Here is a 25,648-nt window from a genome sequence, read left to right as displayed (position 1 = left end):
ATCCTGATGATGACATGAAGAAAAATCATGAATGAATCATGAATATTAATTAATGAGAAAGTTACAGAGGCTACAACAAAACATGCTAACCTCTCACCATTACCAATAACAGAGGGGGTATGATCCTTGTTCCTCTGTAACTTTCTCATTCAAATTCATTCACGATTCATTCATGTCTGAGGCTAGGAAACACTATCACCACCGATAAATCTACAATAATCGTGAATTTCAACAAGCATTTTGCTACAGCTGGCCATGCTTTCCATCTGGCTACCACTAACCCGGCCACCAACTCTGCACCCTCTGCTGCAACTTGCCCATGCCCCCCCCGCTTCTCCTTCACACAAATTCAGACAGCTGATGTTTTGAAAGCGCTGCAAAATCTGGACCCCTACAAATCAGCTGGGCTAGACAATCTGGACCCTTTCTTCCTAAAACTAGCCGCCGAAATTGTCGCAACCCCTATTACTAGTCTGTTCAACCTCTCTTTCATAACGTCTGAGATCCCCAGAGATTGGAAAGCTGCCGCGGTCATCCCCCTCTTCAAAGGGGGTGACACTCTAGATCCAAATTGCTACAGACCTATATCCATCCTGCCCTGCCTTTCGAAAGTATTCGAAAGCCAAGTTAACAAACAGATCATCGACCATTTCGAATAACACCGTACCTTCTCCGCTATGCAATCCGGTTTCCGAGCTGGTCACGGGTGCACTTCAGCCACGCTCAAGGTCCTAAACGATATTATAACCGCGATTGATAATAGACAGTACTGTGCAGCCGTCTTCATCGACCTGGCCAAGGCTTTCGACTCTGTCAACCACCGCATTCTTATTGGCAGACTAAATAGCCTTGGTTTCTCAAATGACTGCCTCGCCTGGTTCACCAACTACTTCTCAGATAGAGTTCAGTGTGTCAAATCGGAGGGCCTGTTGTCTGGACCTATGGCAGTCTCTATGGGGGTGCCACAGGGTTCAATTCTTGGGCCGACACTTTTCTCTGTGTATATCAATGATGTCGCTCTTGCTGCTGGTGACTCTCAGATCCACCTCTACGCAGACGACACCATTTTGTATACATCTGGCCCTTCATTGTACACTGTGTTAACAAACCTCCAAACGAGCTTCAATGCCATACAACAATCCTTCAGTAGCCTCCAACTGCTCTTAAACACTAGTTAAACTAAATGCATGCTTTTCAATCGAACGCTGCTGGCACCCGCCCACCCGAATAGAATCACCACTCTCGACGGGTCTGACCTAGAGTATGTGGACAACTACAAATACCTAGGTGTCTGGTTAGACTGTAAACTCAACTTCCAGACTCACATAAAGAATCTCCAATCCAAAGTTAAATCTAGAATCGGCTTCCTATTTCGCAACAAAGCCTCCTTCACTTATGCTGCCAAACATGCCCTCGTAAAAATGACTATCCTACCGATCCTTGACTTCGGCGATGTCATTTACAAAATAGCCTCCAACACTCTACTCAGCAAATTGGATGTAGTCTATCACAGTGCCATCCGTTTTGTCTCCAAAGCCCCATACACTACCCACCACTGTGACCTGTACGCTCTTGTTGGCTGGTCCTCACTACATGTTCGTCGTCAAACCCACTGGCTCCAGGCCATCTATAAATCACTGCTAGGCAAATCCCCGCCTTATCTTAGCTCATTGGTCACCATAGCAGCACCCACCCGTAGTCTGCGCTGCAGCAGGTATATCTCACTGGTCATTCCCAAAGCCAACACCTCCTTTGGCCGCCATTCCTTCCAGTTCTCTGCTGCCAATGACTGGAACGAATTGCAAAAATCTCTGAAGCTGGAGACTCTTGTCTCCCTCAATAACTTTAAGCATCAGTTGTCAGAGCACCTTACCGATCACTGCACCTGTACACAGCCCATCTGAAATTAGCCCAACCAACTACCTCATCCCTATATTGTTATTTATTTTGCTCTTTTGCACCCCCAGTATCTCTATTTGCACATAATCTCTTGCACATCTAGCATTCCAGTGTTAATACTATTGTAATTATTCTGCACTATAGCCTATTTTTTGCCTTACCTCCATAACTTGCTACATTTGCACACACTGTATATATATTTTCTGTTGTATTTCTGACTTTATGTTTTTTACCCCATATGTAACTCTGTGTTGTTTTTATTGCACTACTTTGCTTTATCTTGGCCAGGTCGCAGTTGTAAATGAGAACCTGTTCTCAACTGGCTTACCTGGTTAAATAAAGGTGAAATAAAAAAATTTAAATGATTATTCATAATCATGGTAGCATCCACATGAATGTAGAAGTGTTCAGAAACATCTTCTATTCTTACTGACAATACAAGTGAAGTGACTCCAAAATGACAGGACATTATTCACCATTCAGTTTCTATTGGGAAAAACATCATCCAAAACACAACTAAAACAAACTGCAAATGCATTAAACCAGTTTGTAGAATCACAAGCTTGATGTAATCACTGTGGGTAAGGAATATGGGACCAAATACTAAACTTATGACTACTTTAATACAATATAAGTGAATATGTCCAAATTATTATGACTTTTTCAAATGGAAGAACTAGACACATAAAGTGCTTTCATTTCTAAACAGTAACACAGATATGTATGAATACCCTCAAATAAAAGGTGACATTCTGTACTGTTGCCTAATATGAAACATTCTATCTCAAATCCAAATTGCTGGAGCATAGCACCAAATTTAAAACTGTAAGCTTCACTGTCCAAACACATATGGTGTGGACTGTGTGTCTGGTAAACACATGTGGATCTGGTGAACAGTTATCACTTGTTGACCAACTACAGGAATACTGACCTCAGAGTCTCCAGTTTACAGTGGGGATCCCCCAGTCCAGCAGAGAGCAGCTTCACTCCTGAATCCTTCAGGTCATTGTTACTCAGATCCAGCTCTCTCAGGTGTGAGGGGTTTGACTTCAGAGCTGAGACCAGAGAAGCACAGCCTTCCTCTGTGACTAGACAGCCTGACAACCTGACAAAGAGATCATCATGATTTCACAAACTGTTAATTTAACACCAGTAGTGTAGAAGGACATTGGCAGATGCATTTGGTTTATTCTCTCAAACAACATATAGATTCATCTTCCGTCTCCTAGAATTGTATGGTCATATTGTTATACTAATATGAACATCAATGCATTGATTCAGTACGTTTTTCAATGTAATATTATATATTATATACATATTATAATAAATATATTTCTCTAAACTGAATATTTCTTCCTGATGATTAGTACTTAAATGTCATTTTATGTACTCACAGAGCAGCTCTGGAGGCTTTGACCACTGGCAGCAGCCTCAGAAGACCTTCCTCTGATCTGGAGTATTTCTTCAGGTCAAACACATCCAGCTCCTTTTCTGAAGTCAGCAACACAAAGACCAGAGCTGACCACTGTTCAGGTGACAGTTCTTCTTTTGAGATACTTCCTGATCTCAGGTAGCTTTGGATCTCCTCCACTAGAGAATGGTCATTCAGTTCATTCAGACAGTGGAACAGATTGATGCACCTCTCTGAAGAGGGATTCTTCCTGATCTTCTTCTTGATGTACTTGACTGTTTCTTCATGGCTCTGTGAGCTGCTTCTTGTCTTTGTCAGTAGACCTCGTAAGTGCTTCTGATTGGACTCCAGTGAGAGGCCCAGAAGGAAGCGGAGGAACAGGTCCAGGTTTCCCGTCTCACTTTGTAAGGCTTTATCCACAGCACTCTTGTAGACAGTAACTTCAGTAACTTGCGGTTTGGCCATTAGATTCTCATTGTTGTTGATGAATGAGAGGAACACATATACAGCAGCCAGAAACTCCTGAATGCTCAGATGCACAAAGCAGTACACCTTGTCCTGGTACAGCCCCCATTCCTCTTTAAAGAGCAGTGTGCACAATCCTGAGTACACTGAGGCTTCATTGACATCAATGCCAGCCTCTTTCAGGTCTTCTTCATAGAAAATCAGATTGCCATTCACAAGCTGTTGAAAAGCCAGTTTTCCCAGTGACAGAATGCTCTCTTTATTCCAGTGTGGACCTGTCTCTTCTTTCCCAAGATACTTTTCATTATTCTGTTTGGTATGAAACTCCACAAGGTGTGAGTACATCTCAGTCAGAGTCTTGGGCATCTCTTCTCTCTTGTGTTTCAGCATGTGTTCAAGGACTGTTGCAGAAATCCAACAGAAGACTGGAATGTGGCACATGATGTGGAGGCTCCTTGATGTCTTTATGTGTGAGATGATTCTGCTGGCCAGGTCCTCATCACTGAATCTCTTCCTGAAGTACTCCTCCTTCTGTGGGTCATTGAACCCTCGTACCTCTGACACCTGGTCAACACACCCTGAAGGGATCTTATTGGCTGCTGCAGGTCGGGTAGTTATCCAGAGGAGAGCAGAGGGAAGCAGATTTCCCTTGATGAGATTTGTCAGCAGAACATCCACTGAGGTTGACTCTGTGACGTCACAACAGATCTTGTTCTTCTGGAAGTCTAGGGGCAGTCGGCACTCATCCAGACCATCAAAGATGAACAGAACTTTGTACTTGTCGTAGTTGGAGATCCTTGATCCTTTGGTTTCGATTGAGAAGTGATTGAGAAGTTCAATGAAAGTGTGTTTTTCCTTTTTCATCAAATTCAGCTCCCGAAAAGGGAATGAAAATACAAATTGGACATCCTGATTTGCTTTTCCTTCAGCCCAGTCAAGAATGAACTTCTGCACAGAGACTGTTTTTCCAATGCCAGCGACTCCCTTTGTCAGCACAGTTCTGATAAGTGTGTCTTGTCCAGTTAAGGGTTTGAAGATGTCGTTACATTTGACTGCAGTCTCTGGTCTTGCTTGTTTCCTGGTTGTTGTCTCAATCTGTCTCAGCTCATGTTCATTATTGACCTCTCCTTTTCCACCCTCTGTGATGTAGAGCTCTGTGTAGATCTTATTGAGAAGTGTTGGGTTTCCTTGTTTAGCGATCCCCTCAAATACACATTGAAACTTCTTCTTTAGATTAGATTTGAGTTCACGTTGAAGAATCACAGCACGCTTATCTGAATCTAGAAATAACACAGAGGATATTAATATTACATCTATTTTAATGCCTACAGTATTGTAAGACTGTCTTATAAAGTTTAAATTATAATCATTTATTCTCTTAACTGTCTGTATAAATCTGTAAATGTTTTCATAATGCATTACACACTGGTGTGACTGATTTATATCATTATTGGTATTATTGATTAATAATGTTATCTCTCTCTCTCTCTCTCTCTTTCTCTCTCTCTGTCTAAATGAATCACCACAACACATCCCTGCTGCTACTTAATGAGGTCACTAGGTGTTGTGTTAAGGCTGCTACAATATCACTGAGTTACACAGCTACTTTAGCTGTACTTTAGCTACAGCTTTTAAATGTTTGTTATAAAACAGCATTCAACATGAGGCAGACAGCTCTTACTTTTCTCCAGTGTGTCAGCAAGCTCCTTCTGGTTCATTTTCCTCAGGACGTTCAGTATGATCTTCAGAGCCCCCTCTCTGGCACTGCTCTCCTGGTTCTCATCTTCAGCATCCACCACTTCCTTATCCTGCTTCTGACTCTCAAAGCCTTCTGGGAGTTCTGGACTAAGAATCCTCTTGAACCTCTTCAGCTCGTTCTTCACAAATGTCATAATAATCTCTTCAAGCAACTGAAATAAATCAAGTAAATAAGTTAAGCAAGAGACTAAATGCTTTCTCATTAACACATGAATGAATGATTGACAGATCAACTTTACTTGAGGTAAACAAAAACAAATGTACATAACAGGACCACATACACTGAATATGGAGGCCAGGTCTGTTTGATGACTCTGGGAAGATTGACCACTGAGAATCTCTGACTCTGATCTCTCCTGTTGGTTTCTGTAGAAAAAACATGAGATTACATCTCATCCAGGGAGTGCACACACACACACACACACACACACACACACACACACACAGGGAGGGAATGTAGTGTTTGTTTAATATTGTTTCAGGACTATGAAAATGGAAAAAAGGTTTAGCCTATGGATTATGAAAACAACAAAAAGAAATGGGAAAATGGGAGAGGAGAAATGACTAGAGACAGTGTTGTTTAACTCACTGACCATGACCCATGAGTTCTTCTTACCTTTGTTCAGTAGAAAAGTCTCCCTCTCTAAACACTATAGGACTATCCATAGACCGGTCACTCTTCATGGACACACAGCTGGGTACAGGGGAGGCTGGTCTCTCCTGCTTGATTGGACTTCAACACAACAGAGACAAACATTACTCATCTACTCTGAGCTCAGATTTGGAAACATAACAAGAGTTTCAATCACTTAATGGCTTCATTTCAGAGAGACAAATGTTTTTTTTTGCAAAATGCTATATATCTAATGAACTCTCAGAAAATATAGTAGTAATGCTAGATTTTACACAGTTAAATGTAACAAATACAGTGGGGAAAAAAAGTATTTAGTTAGCCACCAATTGTGCAAGTTATCCCACTTAAAAAGATGAGAGAGAGGCCTGTAATTTTCATCATAGGTACACGTCAACTATGACAGACAAAATGAGGAAAAGAAATCCAGAAAATCACATTGGAAATTATGGTGGAAAATAAGTATTTGGTCAATAACAAACGTTTCTCAATACTTTGTTATATACCCTTTGTTGGCAATGACACAGGTCAAACGTTTTCTGTAAGTCTTCACAAGGTTTTCACACACTGTTGCTGGTATTTTGGCCCATTCCTCCATGCAGATCTCCTCTAGAGCATTGATGTTTTGGGGCTGTCGCTGGGCAACACGGACATTCAACTCCCTCCAAAGATTTTCTATGGGGTTGAGATCTGGAGACTGGCTAGGCCACTCCAGGACCTTGAAATGCTTCTTACGAAGCCACTCCTTCATTGCCCGGGCGGTGTGTTTGGGATCATTGTCATGCTGAAAGACCCAGCCACGTTTCATCTTCAATGCCCTTGCTGATGGAAGGAGGTTTTCACTCAAAATCTCACGATACATGGCCCCATTCATTCTTTCCTTTACACGGATCAGTCGTCCTGGTCCCTTTGCAGAAAAACAGCCCCAAAGCATGATGTTTCCAACCCCATGCTTCACAGTAGGTATGGTATTCTTTAGATGCAACTCAGCATTCTTTGTCCTCCAAACACGACGAGTTGAGTTTTTACCAAAAAGTTCTATTTTGGTTTCATCTGACATTCTCCCAATCCTCTTCTGGATCATCCAAATGAACTCTAGCAAACTTCAGACGGACCAGGACATGTACTGGCTTAAGCAGGGGGACACGTCTGGCACTGCAGGATTTGAGTCCCTGGTGGCGTAGTGTGTTACTGATGGTAGGCTTTGTTACTTTGGTCCCAGCTCTCTGCAGGTCATTCACTAGGTCCCCCCGTGTGTTTCTGGGATTTTTGCTCACCGTTCTTGTGATCATTTTGACCCCACGGGGTGAGATCTTGCGTGGAGCCCCAGATCGAGGGAGATTATCAGTGGTCTTGTATGTCTTCCATTTCCTAATAATTGCTCCCACAGTTGATTTCTTAAAACCAAGCTGCTTACCTATTGCAGATTCAGTCTTCCCAGCCTGGTGCAGGTCTACAATTTTGTTTCTGGTGTCCTTTGACAGCTCTTTGGTCTTGGCCATAGTGGAGTTTGGAGTGTGACTGTTTGAGGTTGTGGACAGGTGTCTTTTATACTGATAACAAGTTCAAACAGGTGCCATTAATACAGGTAACGAGTGGAGGACAGAGGAGCCTCTTAAAGAAGAAGTTACAGGTCTGTGAGAGCCAGAAATCTTGCTTGTTTGTAGGTGACCAAATACTTATTTTCCACCATAATTTGCAAATAAATTCATTAAAAATCCTACAATGTGATTTTCTGGATTTTCTTTCTCAATTTGTCTGTCATAGTTGACGTGTACCTATGATGAAAATTACAGGCCTCTCTCATCTTTTTAAGTGGGAGAACTTGCACAATTGGTGGCTGACTAAATACTTTTTTTCCCCACTGTAACTACATTTTTAATAAAGAACTGTACAAATGATACACTTGTGACATCAATATTTAAATATTGTAAAATAATAATTCAATACAGTAATATGAGATCTGTATGTAAAACATTTACATTTGATATTTTAGTCATTTAGCAGATGTTTTTTATCCAGGGTCTGGTTTTCCAAAAGCATTATAAGGCCAAGTTCATCATTAGAACCTTGGTAGGAGCATTGTTAAATCTCTGAGCTGTTTCCCAAAACCATCGTTATTAACGTTGCACTTGAAAACGCTCATATTCTAACACCTGCCTCAGACCACTTGTAGAACAGCCAAGTGCGTCGTTAGATGCTATTTTGCCCTCTCGCGTCACTTTATACACAGAACATCTCCGCTAAACATAGAATCACATGGTTTATCCGTCTCTTTTTGACCACCGATAAATTCAGAACAAAGTTGACTACAAATACAAAGTTGCCAATGTCTTTGCAATTGATTCAAACAAGGGAAGTACACAAATTATGCTTCAAATGAAAACAGAGATGACTGCATTACAATATAAACAGTAGGCTATAGGCCTATTTCAATCATATTGGAATATATTCAATGTTCAATATATTTAGTTTTATTTTGCTACTTGTAGGCTACTGTCTGTAATTTGTCTCAATATATTTCATGATGTGTAGCCTAACATGTGACCAATGATGTGCCAAATATGTGATTTAGTGCATTTTTATTGTGTAAGCACTAGAATAAACTACCTCAATATTTGCAGCCGTAGGTAGTAATATCTTTCTAGAAGCTGATCCGTGGTCAGTATTGTGAAATAATTCTAATGTTATGGAAAGATTTGAATGGACAAAACTGATCCGAGAGCAGCGCTCCCCTTCTTTCGATCCTATCAGTGTCGATACATGCTCCACCTGAGGTGCTGACCTGTTGCAACCTCTATAACCACAGTGATTATTATTTGACCCTGCTGGTCATCTATGAACATTTGAAAATGTTGAAGAACGATCTGGCCTTAATGGCCATATCCTCTTATAATCTCCCCCCAGCACAGCCAGAAGAGGACTGGCCACCCCTCAGAGCCTGGTTCCTCTCTAGGTTTCTTCCTAGGTTCCTGCCTTTCTAGGGAGTTTTTCCTAGCCACCGTGCTTCTACATCTGCATTGCTTGCTCTTTGGGGTTTTAGACTGGGTTTCTATATAAGCACTTTGTGACAACTGCTGATGTAAAAAAAATATATAATTGTGGTACGCATATGAAGCAGACCAGGCCAGGGTTTAGGGTTTGAGAAAACAACGTAGTAAAAATGACTTCCTTAGTTGTTAGTAAAAAAAAAATAACTCAGCATTGTTGGTTAAGGGCTCGTAAGTAAGCATTTCACAGTAAGGTCCACACCTGTTGTATTAGGAGCATGTGACAAATCTAATTTGGATTGATTGATTTGTTCATTTTATAAATGTTCTGTCTTTAGTAGTTGAACACATTATTACTTCAACCTCGTGAAAGTGACAAACTGACACGTTTTCATGTTAGTCAAAAACAACTTTATATGGAAGGAGTGCCTTTGATTTGACGGCCTGCACATGCGCAGTTCGGCGTGAGACGACTGTTCGGCGTGAGACGACTGCTCGACCTTATGACATGTTTTTACGCATGACCTTCAAATTAAATTAAATGAAATTGTATGTCACATGCGCCGAATACAACAGTGGTACACTTTACCGTGAAATGCTTACTTACGAGCCCTTTCCCAACAATTTAGTTAAAAAGTAACAAAAATTAGCTAAATAAAAAAAGGAAATAGTAACATAATAAAATAACAATAATGAGGCTATAAGGAGTACTGAGTCAACGTGCAGGGGTACCAGGTAGTTGAGTTAATAACTAGACTATATACAAGGAGTACCAGTACTGAGTCAATATGCAGGGTACCAGGTAGTTGAGGTAATATGTACATGTAGGTAGCGGTAAAAGTGACTAGGCAATCAGGATAGAGATGACATCTCATCCAGGGAGTGCACACACACTCCCTGACAGACACACACACACACACACACACACACACACACACACACACACACACACACACACACACACACAGGGATGGAATGTAGTGTTTGTTTAATATTGTTTCAGGACTATGAAAATGGAAAAAAGGTTTAGCCTATGGATTATGAAAACAACAAAAATAAATGGGAAAATGGGAGAGGAGAAATGACTAGAGACAGTGTTGTTTAACTCACTGACCATGACCCATGAGTTCTTCTTACCTTTGTTCAGTAGAAAAGTCTCCCTCTCTAAACACTATAGGACGATCCATAGACCGGTCACTCTTCATGGACACACAGCTGGGTACAGGGGAGGCTGGTCTCTCCTGCTTGATTGGACTTCAACACAACAGAGACAAACATTACTAATCTACTCTGAGCTCAGATTTGGAAACATAACAAGAGTTTCAATCACTTAATGGCTTCATTTCAGAGAGACAAATGTTTTTTTTTGCAAAATGCTATATATCTAATGAACTCTCAGAAAATTTAGTAGTAATGCTAGATTTTACACAGTTAAATGTAACAAATACAGTGGGGAAAAAAAGTATTTAGTTAGCCACCAATTGTGCAAGTTATCCCACTTAAAAAGATGAGAGAGAGGCCTGTAATTTTCATCATAGGTACACGTCAACTATGACAGACAAAATGAGGAAGAGAAATCCAGAAAATCACATTGGAATTTATTTGCAAATTATGTTGGAAAATAAGTATTTGGTCAATAACAAACGTTTCCTAATACTTTGTTATATACCCTTTGTTGGCAATGACACAGGTCAAATGTTTTCTGTAAGTCTTCACAAGGTTTTCACACACTGTTGCTGGTATTTTGGCCCATTCCTCCATGCATATCTCCTCTAGAGCAGTGATGTTTTGGGGCTGTCGCTGGGCAACACGGATATTCAACTCCCTCCAAAGATTTTCTATGGGGTTGAGATCTAGAGACTGGCTAGGCCACTCCAGGACCTTGAAATGCTTCTTACGAAGCCACTCCTTCATTGCCCGGGCGGTGTGTTTGGGATCATTGTCATGCTGAAAGACCCAGCCACGTTTCATCTTCAATGCCCTTGCTGATGGAAGGATGTTTTCACTCAAAATCTCACGATACATGGCCCCATTCATTCTTTCCTTTACACGGATCAGTCGTCCTGGTCCCTTTGCAGAAAAACAGCCCCAAAGCATGATGTTTCCAACCCCATGCTTCACAGTAGGTATGGTATTCTTTGGATGCAACTCAGCATTCTTTGTCCTCCAAACACAACGAGTTGAGTTTTTACCAAAAAGTTCTATTTTGGTTTCATCTGACCATATGACATTCTCCCAATCCTCTTCTGGATCATCCAAATGCACTCTAGCAAACTTCAGACGGACCTGGACATGTACTGGCTTAAGCAGGGGGACACGTCTGCACTGCACGATTTGAGTCCCTGCCGGCGTAGTGTGTTACTGATGGTAGGCTTTGTTACTTTGGTCCCAGCTCTCTGCAGGTCATTCACTAGGTCCCCCCGTGTGTTTCTGGGATTTTTGCTCACCGTTCTTGTGATCATTTTGACCCCAAGGGGTGAGATCTTGCGTGGAGCCCCAGATCGAGGGAGATTATCAGTGGTCTTGTATGTCTTCCATTTCCTAATAATTGCTCCCACAGTTGATTTCTTAAAACCAAGCTGCTTACCTATTGCAGATTCAGTCTTCCCAGCCTGGTGCAGGTCTACAATTTTGTTTCTGGTGTCCTTTGACAGCTCTTTGGTCTTGGCCATAGTGGAGTTTGGAGTGTGACTGTTTGAGGTTGTGGACAGGTGTCTTTTATACTGATAACAAGTTCAAACAGGTGCCATTAATACAGGTAACGAGTGGAGGACAGAGGAGCCTCTTAAAGAAGAAGTTACAGGTCTGTGAGAGCCAGAAATATTGCTTGTTTGTAGGTGACCAAATACTTATTTTCCACCATAATTTGCAAATAAATTCATAAAAAATCCTACAATGTGATTTTCTGGATTTTCTTTCTCAATTTGTCTGTCATAGTTGACGTGTACCTATGATGAAAATTACAGGCCTCTCTCATCTTTTTAAGTGGGAGAACTTGCACAATTGGTGGCTGACTAAATACTTTTTCCCCCACTGTAACTTCATTTTTAATAAAGAACTGTACAAATGATACACTTTTGACATCAATATTTAAATATTGTAAAATAATAATTCAATACAGTAATATGAGATCTGTATGTAAAACATTTACATTTGATATTTTAGTCATTTAGCAGATGTTTTTTATCCAGGGTCCGGTTTTCCAAAAGCATTATAAGGCCAAGTTCATCATTAGAACCTTGGTAGGAGCATTGTTAAATCTCTGAGCTGTTTCCCAAAACCATCGTTATTAACGTTGCACTTGAAAACGCTCATATTCTAACACCTGCCTCAGACCACTTGTAGAACAGCCAAGTGCGTCGTTAGATGCTTTTTTGCCCTCTCGCGTCACTTTATACACAGAACATCTCCGCTAAACATAGAATCACATGGTTTATCCGTCTCTTTTTGACCACCGATAAATTCAGAACAAAGTTGACTACAAATACAAAGTTGCCAATGTCTTTGCAATTGATTCAAACAAGGGAAGTACACATATTATGCTTCAAATGAAAACCGAGATGACTGCATTACAATATAAACAGTAGGCTATAGGCCTATTTCAATCATATTGGAATATATTCAATGTTAAATATATTTAGTTTTATTTTGCTACTTGTAGGCTACTGTCTGTAATTTGTCTCAATATATTTCATGATGTGTAGCCTAACATGTGCACAATGATGTGCCAAATATGTGATTTAGTGCATTTTTATTGTGTAAGCACTAGAATAAACTACCTCAATATTTGCAGCCGTAGGTAGTAATATCTTTCTAGAAGCTGATCCGTGGTCAGTATTGTGAAATAATTCTAATGTTATGGAAAGATTTGAATGGACAAAACTGATCCGAGAGCAGCGCTCCCCTTCTTTCGATCCTATCAGTGTCGATACATGCTCCACCGGACGTGACTGATCCAGTTTCTGCTGGTCTGCCTGCGGATATGGAACTCTGACCTGTTCAATGGATGTGCTACCTTGTCCCGAACCTGCTGTTTCGACCCTCTCTCTCGCTCTACCACTCCTGCTGTCTCGACCTCTGAATGCTCGGCTACGATAAGCCAACTGACATTTACTCCTGAGGTGCTGACCTGTTGCAACCTCTATAACCACAGTGATTATTATTTGACCCTGCTGGTCATCTATGAACATTTGAAAATCTTGAAGAACGATCTGGCCTTAATGGCCATATCCTCTTATAATCTCCCCCCAGCACAGCCAGAAGAGGACTGGCCACCCCTCAGAGCCTGGTTCCTCTCTAGGTTTCTTCCTAGGTTCCTGCCTTTCTAGGGAGTTTTTCCTAGCTACCGTGCTTCTACATCTGCATTGCTTGCTCTTTGGGGTTTTAGACTGGGTTTCTATATAAGCACTTTGTGACAACTGCTGATGTAAAAAAATATATAATTGTGGTACGCATATGAAGCAGACCAGGCCAGGGTTTAGGATTTGAGAAAACAAAGAAGTAAAAATGACTTCCTTAGTTGTTAGTAAAAAAAATGTAACTCAGCATTGTTGGTTAAGGGCTCGTAAGTAAGCATTTCACAGTAAGGTCCACACCTGTTGTATTAGGAGCATGTGACAAATCTAATTTGGATTGATTGATTTGTTCATTTTATAAATGTTCTGTCTTTAGTAGTTGAACACATTATTACTTCAACCTTGTGAAAGTGACAAACTGACACGTTTTCATGTTAGTCAAAAACACCTTTATATGGAAGGAGTGCCTTTGATTTGACGGCCTGCAATTGCGCAGTTCGGCGTGAGACGACTGTTCGGCGTGAGACGACTGCTCGACCTGATGACATGTTTTTACGCATGACCTTCAAATTAAATTAAATGAAATTGTATGTCACATGCGCCGAATACAACAGTGGTACACTTTACCGTGAAATGCTTACTTACGAGCCCTTTCCCAACAATTTAGTTAAAAAGTAACAAAAATTAGCTAAATAAAAAAAGGAAATAGTAACATAACAAAATAACAATAATGAAGCTATAAGGAGTACTGAGTCAACGTGCAGGGGTACCAGGTAGTTGAGTTAATAACTAGACTATATACAAGGAGTACCAGTACTAAGTCAATGTGCAGGGTACCAGGTAGTTGAGTTAATAACTAGACTATATACAAGGAGTACCAGTACTGAGTCAATGTGCAGGGGTACCAGGTAGTTGAGGTAATATGTACATGTAGGTAGCGGTAAAAGTGACTAGGCAATCAGGATAGAGATGACATCTCATCCAGGGAGTGCACACACACTCCCTGACAGACACACACACACACACACACACACACACACACACACACACACACATACACACACACACACACACACACACACACACACAGGGAGGGAATGTAGTGTTTGTTTAATATTGTTTCAGGACTATGAAAATGGAAAAAAGGTTTAGCCTATGGATTATGAAAACAACAAAAATAAATGGGAAAATGGGAGAGGAGAAATGACTAGAGACAGTGTTGTTTAACTCACTGACCATGACCCATGAGTTCTTCTTACCTTTGTTCAGTAGAAAAGTCTCCCTCTCTAAACACTATAGGACGATCCATAGACCAGTCACTCTTCATGGACACACAGCTGGGTACAGGGGAGGCTGGTTTCTCCTGCTTGATTGGACTTCAACACAACAGAGACAAACATTACTCATCTACTCTGAGCTCAGATTTGGAAACATAACAAGAGTTTCAATCACTTAATGGCTTCATTTCAGAGAGACAAATGTTTTTTTTTGCAAAATGCTATATATCTAATGAACTCTCAGAAAATTTAGTAGTAATGCTAGATTTTACACAGTTAAATGTAACAAATACAGTGGGGAATAAAGTATTTAGTTAGCCACCAATTGTGCAAGTTATCCCACTTAAAAAGATGAGAGAGAGGCCTGTAATTTTCATCATAGGTACACGTCAACTATGACAGACAAAATGACGGAAAAAAATCCAGAAAATCACATTGGAATTTATTTGCAAATTATGGTGGAAAATAAGTATTTGGTCAATAACAAACGTTTCTCAATACTTTGTTATATACCCTTTGTTGGCAATGACACAGGTCAAACGTTTTCTGTAAGTCTTCACAAGGTTTTCACACACTGTTGCTGGTATTTTGGCCCATTCCTCCATGCAGATCTCCTCTAGAGCAGTGATGTTTTGGGGCTGTCGCTGGGCAACACGGACATTCAACTCCCTCCAAAGATTTTCTATGGGGTTGAGATCTGGAGACTGGCTAGGCCACTCCAGGACCTTGAAATGCTTCTTACGAAGCCACTCCTTCATTGCCCGGGCGGTGTGTTTGGGATCATTGTCATGCTGAAAGACCAAGCCACGTTTCATCTTCAACGCCCTTGCTGATGGAAGGAGGTTTTCACTCAAAATCTCACGATACATGGCCCCATTCATTCTTTCCTTTACACGGATCAGTCGTCCTGGTCCCTTTGCAGAAAAACAGCCCCAAAGCATGATGTTTCCAACCCCATGCTTCACAGTAGGTATGGTATTCTTTGGATGCAACTCAGCATTCTTTGTCCTCCAAACACGACGAGTTGAGTTTTTACCAAAAAGTTCTATTTTGGTTTCATCTGACCATATGACATTCTCCCAATCCTCTTCTGGATCATCCAAATGCACTCTAGCAAACTTCAGACGGACCTGGACATGTACTGGCTTAAGCAGGGGGACACGTCTGGCACTGCAGGATTTGAGTCCCTGGCGGCGTAGTGTGGTACTGATGGTAGGCTTTGTTACTTTGGTCCCAGCTCTCTGCAGGTCATTCACTAGGTCCCCCCGTGTGTTTCTGGGATTTTTGCTCACCGTTCTTGTGATCATTTTGACCCCACGGGGTGAGATCTTGCGTGGAGCCCCAGATCGAGGGAGATTATCAGTGGTCTTGTATGTCTACCATTTCCTAATAATTGCTCCCACAGTTGATTTCTTAAAACCAAGCTGCTTACCTATTGCAGATTCAGTCTTCCCATTCTGGTGCAGGTCTACAATTTTGTTTATGGTGTCCTTTGACAGCTCTTTGGTCTTGGCCATAATGGAGTTTGGAGTGTGACTGTTTGAGGTTGTAGACAGGTGTCTTTTATACTGATAACAAGTTCAAACAGGTGCCATTAATACAGGTAACGAGTGGAGGACAGAGGAGCCTCTTAAAGAAGAAGTTACAGGTCTGTGAGAGCCAGAAATCTTGCTTGTTTGTAGGTGACCAAATACTTATTTTCCACCATAATTTGCAAATAAATTCATTAAAAATCCTACAATGTGATTTTCTGGATTTTCTTTTCTCAATTTGTCTCTCATAATTGACGTGTACCTATGATGAAAATTACAGGTCTCTCTCATCTTTTTAAGTGGGAGAACTTGCACAATTGGTGGCTGACTAAATACTTTTTTCCCCCACTGTAACTACATTTTTAATAAAGAACTGTACAAATGATACACTTGTGACATCAATATTTAAATATTGTAAAATAATAATTCAATACAGTAATATGAGATCTGTATGTAAAACATTTACATTTGATATTTTAGTCATTTAGCAGATGTTTTTTATCCAGGGTCCGGTTTTCCAAAAGCATTATAAGGCCAAGTTCATCATTAGAACCTTCGTAGGTGCATTGTTAAATCTCTGAGCTGTTTCCCAAAACCATCGTTATTAACGTTGCACTTGAAAACGCTCATATTCTAACACCTGCCTCAGACCACTTGTAGAACAGCCAAGTGCGTCGTTAGATGCTATTTTGCCCTCTCGCGTCACTTTATACACAGAACATCTCCGCTAAACATAGAATCACATGGTTTATCCGTCTCTTTTTGACCACCGATAAATTCAGAACAAAGTTGACTACAAATACAAAGTTGCCAATGTCTTTGCAATTGATTCAAACAAGGGAAGTACACAAATTATGCTTCAAATGAAAACCGAGATGACTGCATTAAAATATAAACAGTAGGCTATAGGCCTATTTCAATCATATTGAAATATATTCAATGTTCAATATATTTAGTTTTATTTTGCTACTTGTAGGCTACTGTCTGTAATTTGTCTCAATATATTTCATGATGTGTAGCCTAACATGTGCACAATGATGTGCCAAATATGTGATTTAGTGCATTTTTATTGTGTAAGCACTAGAATAAACTACCTCAATATTTGCAGCCGTAGGTAGTAATATCTTTCTAGAAGCTGATCCGTGGTCAGTATTGTGAAATAATTCTAATGTTATGGAAAGATTTGAATGGACAAAACTGATGCGAGAGCAGCGCTCCCCTTCTTTCGATCCTATCAGTGTCGATACATGCTCCACCGGACGTGACTGATCCAGTTTCTGCTGGTCTGCCTGCGGATATGGAACTCTGACCTGTTCAATGGACGTGCAACCTTGTCCCGAACCTGCTGTTTCGACCCTCTCTCTCGCTCTACCACTCCTGCTGTCTCGACCTCTGAATGCTCGGCTACGATAAGCCAACTGACATTTACTCCTGAGGTGCTGACCTGTTGCAACCTCTATAACCACAGTGATTATTATTTGACCCTGCTGGTCATCTATGAACATTTGAAAATCTTGAAGAACGATCTGGCATTAATGGTCATATCCTCTTATAATCTCCCCCCAGCACAGCCAGAAGAGGACTGGCCACCCCTCAGAGCCTGGTTCCTCTCTAGGTTTCTTCCTAGGTTCCTGCCTTTCTAGGGAGTTTTTCCTAGCCACTGTGCTTCTACATCTGCATTGCTTGCTCTTTGGGGTTTTAGACTGGGTTTCTATAAAGCACTTTGTGACAACTGCTGATGTAAAAAAAATATATAATTGTGGTACGCATATGAAGCAGACCAGGCCAGGGTTTAGGATTTGAGAAAACAAAGAAGTAAAAATGACTTCCTTAGTTGTTAGTAAAAAAAATGTAACTCAGCATTGTTGGTTAAGGGCTCGTAAGTAAGCATTTCACAGTAAGGTCCACACCTGTTGTATTAGGAGCATGTGACAAATTTAATTTGGATTGATTGATTTGTTCATTTTATAAATGTTCTGTCTTTAGTAGTTGAACACATTATTACTTCAACCTCGTGAAAGTGACAAACTAACACGTTTTCATGTTAGTCAAAAACAACTTTATATGGAAGGAGTGCCTTTGATTTGACGGCCTGCAATTGCGCAGTTCGGCGTGAGACGACCGTTCGGCGTGCGACGACTGCTCGACCTGATGACATGTTTTTACGCATGACCTTCAAATTAAATTAAATGAAATTGTATGTCACATGCGCCGAATACAACAGTGGTACACTTTACCGTGAAATGCTTACTTACGAGCCCTTTCCCAACAATTTAGTTAAAAAGTAACAAAAATTAGCTAAATAAAAAAAGGAAATAGTAACATAACAAAATAACAATAATGAGGCTATAAGGAGTACTGAGTCAACGTGCAGGGGTACCAGGTAGTTGAGTTAATAACTAGACTATATACAAGGAGTACCAGTACTGAGTCAATGTGCAGGGTACCAGGTAGTTGAGGTAATATGTACATGTAGGTAGCGGTAAAAGTGACTAGGCAATCAGGATAGAGATGACATCTCATCCAGGGAGTGCACACACACTCCCTGACAGACACACACACACACACACACACACACACACAGGGAGGGAATTTAGTGTTTGTTTAATATTGTTTCAGGACTATGAAAATGGAAAAAAGGTTTAGCCTATGGATTATGAAAACAACAAAAATAAATGGGAAAATGGGAGAGGAGAAATGACTAGAGACAGTGTTGTTTAACTCACTGACCATGACCCATGAGTTCTTCTTACCTTTGTTCAGTAGAAAAGTCTCCCTCTCTGAAGAATATAGGAAGACCCATAGACTTGTCACTCCTCATGGACACACAGCTGGGTACAGGGGAGGCTGGTCTCTCCTGCTTGATTGGGCTTCAACACAACAGAGACAAACATTATGTCTCTCATCTACTCTGAGCTCAGATGGGGAAACATGAGAAGAGTTTCATTCCAAAACGCTATATATCCATTTTCAGAAATGTTAGTAAATTAGCTTCTATTGTTTAAAGAAATTATCAAATAAATGGCTGTGTTTTCTCACTAGCTAATCATGGCATGGGGTTGTTCAATGACAGACATGTGTTTGTTTAAAATCGATCACTTAATGGCTTCATTTCAGAGAGACAAATGTTTTTTTTGCATTTTCTGTTTGTGGTTTTAGACTGGGTTTCTATATAAACACTTTGTGACAACTGCTGATGTAAAAAATGTATTCAGGGAATGCATATGAAGCAGACCAGGCCAGGGTTTGGGGTTTGAGATGTCAATGAGAGATACAAATGACTTCCTTAGTTGTTCATTTAGAAAATGTCCTGTCTTAAGTAGTTTAACAAACTGACACATTTTAATGTTAGTCAAAAACTACTTTATATCGAAGGAGTGCCTTTGATTTGACTGCCTGCACATGTGCAGTTCAGCACAAGACGACCATTAGACCCAATCAATGAACAATAATTGAGTCACCTCTGGTAGAGAAAAATTTATTTTCCTAGTACATTCATTGTCAGATTCATCAACCAGCAGCGAGCACTCTGCCTTCTCGAACAAGTAGCCAACTCAGCCCCAATAAGAAGCTTGTGCCGTCAGCGGCAGCGAGTACTCTGCCTTCTAGCGCAAGCGAGGGGAATGTTGAGGTACATTTGCATGATGTAATTTATTGGCGGGCTGGAAGATGCACTCTTGTCTTATCTATTCCGAGGTTGTTTACTCCCAATATCAGATATTAAGATAATTTTTTATAATACATGAATACTAGGGTTGAGGTTAAAGCATCTGACTAGTGATTATTTACCCGGGGTTCAACACCTGCTATAGTCACTATTTAATTGCTCTTCCAAAAGCATCACAGGCCTAATGCGAGATATATAGCTAACTAAAGTATTGAGTGAACATCTTAGAAAATCATGGGACATATAGTCTTTAGTTGCATGCTATTTTATGTTAATCATATTGCTGCTTGTAGCCTATAACTGATGCTTCGTGGTCATATGCTGCCATCTATTGGAAATATTTAGCAATTAAAAGTTATTAATTCACGTTCAGACATTGGTGAGGCAGCTGAGAATAAAGTGTATTTTTCTTGTTAATTCCTTAGATCAGTCTCAAACCTGCCCCACCTATCCGATGCCATTTTCTGGACTTTCACATAGAGAATACTAGGTCACCCAGTTCAAAGCACATTTGAAAAATAAAATGTATGTATCTTGTTTATCAAGCGTTCTGCCTTGCAATAATAAATATCATAAAATAACTAATAACAACAAAAAAAGCAAAATGCGTAAACAGGTTTTGATTAACAAAATAATCAAAATGCTATTTAATACTATAATTGTATTTACTAACATAATAATATTATTACTAAAATAGTTTCTAAAAGTGTTCTAGGCTACCCTACCCTTAAGGCTGAAATAGGTAATACGTAGGGTAATAGTTTCTGTATAGCACTTTGTGACATCTGCTTGTGTAAAAAGGGCTTTATAAATACATTTGATTGATTGTTAGGTTTAGGGTTTTTATGGCAAAAAACAGTATTGGTTTATATAAAATAAAATAAATAATATGCCATTTAGCAGACGCTTTTATCCAAAGCGACTTACAGTCATGCGTGCATACATTTTTGTGTATGGGTGGTCCCGGGGATCGAACCCACTACCTTGGCGTTACAAGCGCCGTGCTCTACCAGCTGAGCTACAGAGGACCACAGTTTATAGCTCTCTTGCGCCTCCCTGTGGCCGTCTGTGGTTACTACATCACTCATTCATGACACTTGCTAGGTTCATAATCTGAGGTAGCAACTGCATCCGATCTACAAATCCATTAGCTAGACCACCCGATTAGACAACAATCACCCCATTATATCCATTTGGTTTGCAACTCTGTGAACCTGTGCAGCATTCGCTCAAATTTGATGCCTACTAATAAAGATTTCGATGCATATCAAATTACCCAGAGGCCATTTAGAAACAACAAATCAAAGAAAATGTGTTATTTCTTAATTTAAAAATGTATAACGGCTGTATAAATCGGCCACCTCTTGAAAAGGAGGACAGGGACATGCGTTTTGTTTAGGTTGTACACCTTTTTCTGAAAACATGGTTAACCATGCCATCGCTAGCGCTATGGGTTACCACAAGGTGAACTGTGAGCCATAAGTAGGCGTAACCTTGTTAATAATATATTACCTGAGGTAAACCTACAGGGTTAACGCTCACCAAGTAGCCGTAACCTTGTTAATAATAAGTTACCTGAGGTAAACCTACAGGGTTAACGCTCACCAAGTAGCCGTAACCTTGTTAATAATAAGTTACCTGAGGTAAACCTACAGGGTTAACACTCACCAAGTAGCCGTAACCTTGTTAATAATCAGTTACCTGAGGTAAACCCACAGGGTTAACGCTCACCAAGTAGCCGTAACCTTGTTAATAATAAGTTACCTGAGGTAAACCTACAGGGTTAACGCTCACCAAGTAACCGTAACCTTGTTAATAATAAGTTACCTGAGGTAAACCTACAGGGTTAAGGCAGGCAGGTCTCATTGATAACAATAGTGAAGCTGGCATTGTGACGCAGAACAATGGGCTGGGAATAGAACGTTTTGAAGGCGAGTCGGTGTCACGGAGCTCAATAGAACTATTAGGAGCTGGTAGGGTGAAAAATTCCCAAACATAAGGCCTGTTGTTTCGCGATTACTTCATAACCAGGGACAGAAGGTAATATTATGAAACTGGGCTCCATGGCGGATGCAATGAACTAATTTTATCAGAAATAAACGTAAAAAATGTCACTTGAGGCGCCCCAAAAATAATATTTAAAAGTTCAGTCCTTGGACACAGAGGGGTTAAACACTAAAGTTACCGTCCATCTAGTGAAGAGAAGAGAACCGGACAGAGGGAGCGTAGGCCAGCATCCGTCAACGAGAGAGGGAGAAGCCCTCCACGGTATTTAACAGGTGGAAGAAACAACCAGGGAGCTCCATCGGTCCACAAGAAATGCAGGCAGCCGGTGATGATGTAGTGGTAGCTAGGATAACTAGGATGCTGCTGGTAGAGTAGCTAGCTTAGCTCGCTGTACCGACTAGCTTGGCTAGCTAGCAGGTCGTTTGTCTGTCCCTCGAGGATGATGACGAATCCGGTGAACCACAAGATGAAACAAGAATAGCGAGTGAAAAGGATCTGGCTACACTCATACTGTCACTGACCATTACGCAAAAAAGCTAATTGAACAATAAACGTTGGTGTCTCAACACTGTAACGAACTCCGTCGTTATTCCCCAACATCACCTCAGCCCACTCTGCGCGTAACTGGACAATATGCTTGGCGCCACACCGTACGTGGACGCGGACAGTTCCAGAACGCGGACATGAGCAGAGCCACGCAATAAACTAAACCCAGTCTTTACAGTGGCTTACATTAGTAATATTCATGTATTTATTTTTTATATGTAAAACAAACATTCAACGTTTTTTATAACAATATTTTGAGGTCTGGGCCCAAAGTATCTCAGAGTAGAAAATTGGTCGTATAAGTGCTGAGAATAAAGACTTCTACTCTTATGGGTATAAATTAAAGCTATGCATGAAGCCTAAAGTCCCACCTAGTCGGCAGATATTTAGGACACCTCATGAGCTGTCCTAACCAGTTAAGAGTTAACAGCAGGTGTCTTGATAATACTATAGAATAATGCAGTGAGTCAGTGGTTCCTGCGGCACATGTAATTGCTTTGGAGTAGTTTAAATTGTTTTCTATATTTCTATATGATCAATCCATAATAATATAGAACTACATGGAACAGTATCTCTTCAGCTTTTGACAATGATTTCTGTATAATAATGATGTATAATAAGTGTTGGTGATTCAATAGCCTAGTTAATCATTCCATGACTTTTAACACACTATCTATCTATGTTTTGCTCAGTCTGGCAAATGAGTTGGAGCTGTGGCAGGTGTTGGACCTGTGGCCGAAAAGTGTCCAGTTTGAATCCCGGGCCAGGCGCTGGAAAGAAGGGGCGTAATTGATCTGATCACTGTAGGGCTGTTGTGTTCACGTCCTCAAAACATTCACCTTTCATTGGGCCCTTGAGCAAGGCCCTTAACCCCACAACATGCTCTCCATCCAGGGGCGCTGCACTGCAGCTTGAACCTGTGCTGGTCTCAACTGTATGTGTGAGGTCTGCTGTTTGGGGGGGTTGAGAACGGATTAGACGTGGGCCATCGTTCAAACAAAGAGATGCCTCCCTGGCCAACAGCGTGTTGGCATATAACGAAGATCAATTCTACCCCCCATACAATACTTTTATACACAGTAATTACTTTTTTTATATATAATAATACTAATACTAATACTAATACTAATACTAATACTAATACTAATACTAATAATAATAATAATAATAATAATAATAATAATTAATTATACACATTACATTTTGGATAGATAGTACTCAGACATCTATAGTGTTTACAGTATTGACTATTACCGATCATGATCTTTTTTAATCCCACCCCTCTGCTACTCTCAGCCCCGCCCACCTATCTCCGTAGAACATCCTCTTTTGATTTCCACCTGCCATGTTTTTTCAAATGTGCTGTGATGTCATACATGCATGTTTAACCTTTCTAGTCGCATAGTATCCACAGACTGTAAGTTAAAGATACATATTTTTCATAAGAGTATTGTTCTATTGTTGATTGACTGACTATGGCTTTCCAAATCCCCAGCAGTTCTGATCAAAGAACCCTATAAAAGGTTTCTATATATAACTTTTAGTGGTTCCGTATATTAAGCAGGTGATAGAACCCTTTTTGGTTTAAACAGGACTGTTAATTTGACGGTAATATTGTCAAAATTCCGCTTGTAACTACGATCAGAATTAGTAAAAACAATAAGGTCATGCATGACAACATATTAGACAATAACTAAGAGTAGGATAAATGATTGTGTCATGCAAAACTTCTATAGATGTGTGTGTGTGTGATGGTAAAGATGTGTGTGTGTGTGTGTGTGTGTGTGTATGCTGGTAAAGATGTGTGTGTGTGTGTGTGTGTCTGTGTGTGTGTGTGTGTTTGTGTGTGCTGGTGAGACATCCACATATCACAGTCAAATATACAGGATACAAACATTTCATTCCAGCTATATAGTGTTTTGCAAAACAAAAATTCATACACAAAAATCTATTAATTAAAATCTTAGAACAACAATATTTGACAGACACATGAAGGTACCCATAAGCAATCATTTCTGATGTAAAATAACAAACGTGAAAAAATTGTGGATATAACGTTTTAGAAATAAACTCCTTATAAATTCTTAAACAACATTGTCATCTCACCTCTTAGCTTTGGTGTCATGTTCCCCAGAGAGACTCATTTTAGAGGCAGGGCCCCCCTCCTCTCTCTCTCCAGAGAGACTCATTTTAGACCACTGACCCCTAAACAGAGATGCAACATGTTGGTTGTGGTGAACACAGTGACAACTAATTATTGAAGGTCAATTGTTCTATTTTATTCATTATCTCTTAGAAATCAAACATTTACTAACAGACACGTCCGAACAGTCAGGATTTAATGCAATCACATGAACATGTAGTCATGACTGATATTTCTCACCTTTTCTCCATGTAGTGAAGCTAATAATAATAATAATAATAATAATAATCATAATAATAATAATAATAATAATCATAATCATAATCATAATCATAATAATATTAATAATACAATAATAATGATGGATCCAGTTCCAACATATCTCTAACTTTGAAGTATACAGTGGGGTCCCAAATTATTGACTCCCTTGATAAAGATGAGTAAACATGACTGTATAAAATAAATCATTCAAATACTGAGCTATATTGTATGCTCAAAACAATGGTACATTAAATTATTTTATACTAATACGTTTGCTCAGAGAAAGAGATTTTGTTTAACAAGTAATACGTTTTTCCTCAAAAAGGTAGGGGTCAAAATTGACCCCCCCTTTCAATACCTCCCTTGCGAGGATAACGGCACTGAGCCTTTTTCTAAAATGTTTTATGAGTTGGAGAACACTTTAGGAGTGATCTTAGACCATTCCTCAATTTAGAATCCTTCCAAATGGTCAACTACAGGAAGTTAAGGTACAACTAAACACACAATAAAGAAACAAATCTCCCTAACTGACGGGAGGCTTGAATCTTAGTCATTTACCCACCGGCCTCTTACTACTATCCCAATGTATACATTCTACCAACATCACACATAAATTATCCCTGGTAGGATCCTTACTACTATCCCAATGTATACATTCTACCAACATCAAACATAAATATCCCTGGTAGGATCCTTACTACTATCCCAATGTATACATTCTACCAACATCATACATAAATAATCCCTGGTATGATACTTACCTTGC

General features: G+C 40.1%; 1 protein-coding gene across 1 annotated transcript in view; it reads right to left on the bottom strand.

Annotated features, from left to right (window-relative positions):
• LOC311118509 (NACHT, LRR and PYD domains-containing protein 3-like) overlaps positions 1-24,904 on the bottom strand; it is a 30,685-nt gene extending 5,781 nt beyond the window's left edge. Inside the window, exons 1-9 of the mRNA XM_084193301.1 lie at positions 24,585-24,904; positions 19,012-19,128; positions 14,709-14,825; positions 10,292-10,408; positions 6,150-6,266; positions 5,815-5,899; positions 5,457-5,685; positions 3,294-5,055; positions 2,839-3,004 (exon numbers count right to left, since the gene is read on the bottom strand). Coding sequence (XP_084049427.1) covers positions 2,839-3,004; positions 3,294-5,055; positions 5,457-5,685; positions 5,815-5,899; positions 6,150-6,266; positions 10,292-10,408; positions 14,709-14,825; positions 19,012-19,128; positions 24,585-24,667 — 2,793 coding nt within the window. The 5' untranslated portion in view covers positions 24,668-24,904. The remainder of the gene's footprint in view (positions 1-2,838; positions 3,005-3,293; positions 5,056-5,456; positions 5,686-5,814; positions 5,900-6,149; positions 6,267-10,291; positions 10,409-14,708; positions 14,826-19,011; positions 19,129-24,584) is intronic.
• Between the last annotated feature and the right edge of the window lie 744 nt (positions 24,905-25,648).

Source organism: Coregonus lavaretus, assembly GCF_964263955.1.
Source record: "Coregonus lavaretus genome assembly, contig: HAP1_SCAFFOLD_998, whole genome shotgun sequence".
Lineage (NCBI taxonomy): Eukaryota > Metazoa > Chordata > Actinopteri > Salmoniformes > Salmonidae > Coregonus > Coregonus lavaretus.
Note: the sequence above shows the minus strand (reverse complement) of the source record. Positions and strands in the feature narration are given on the sequence as shown.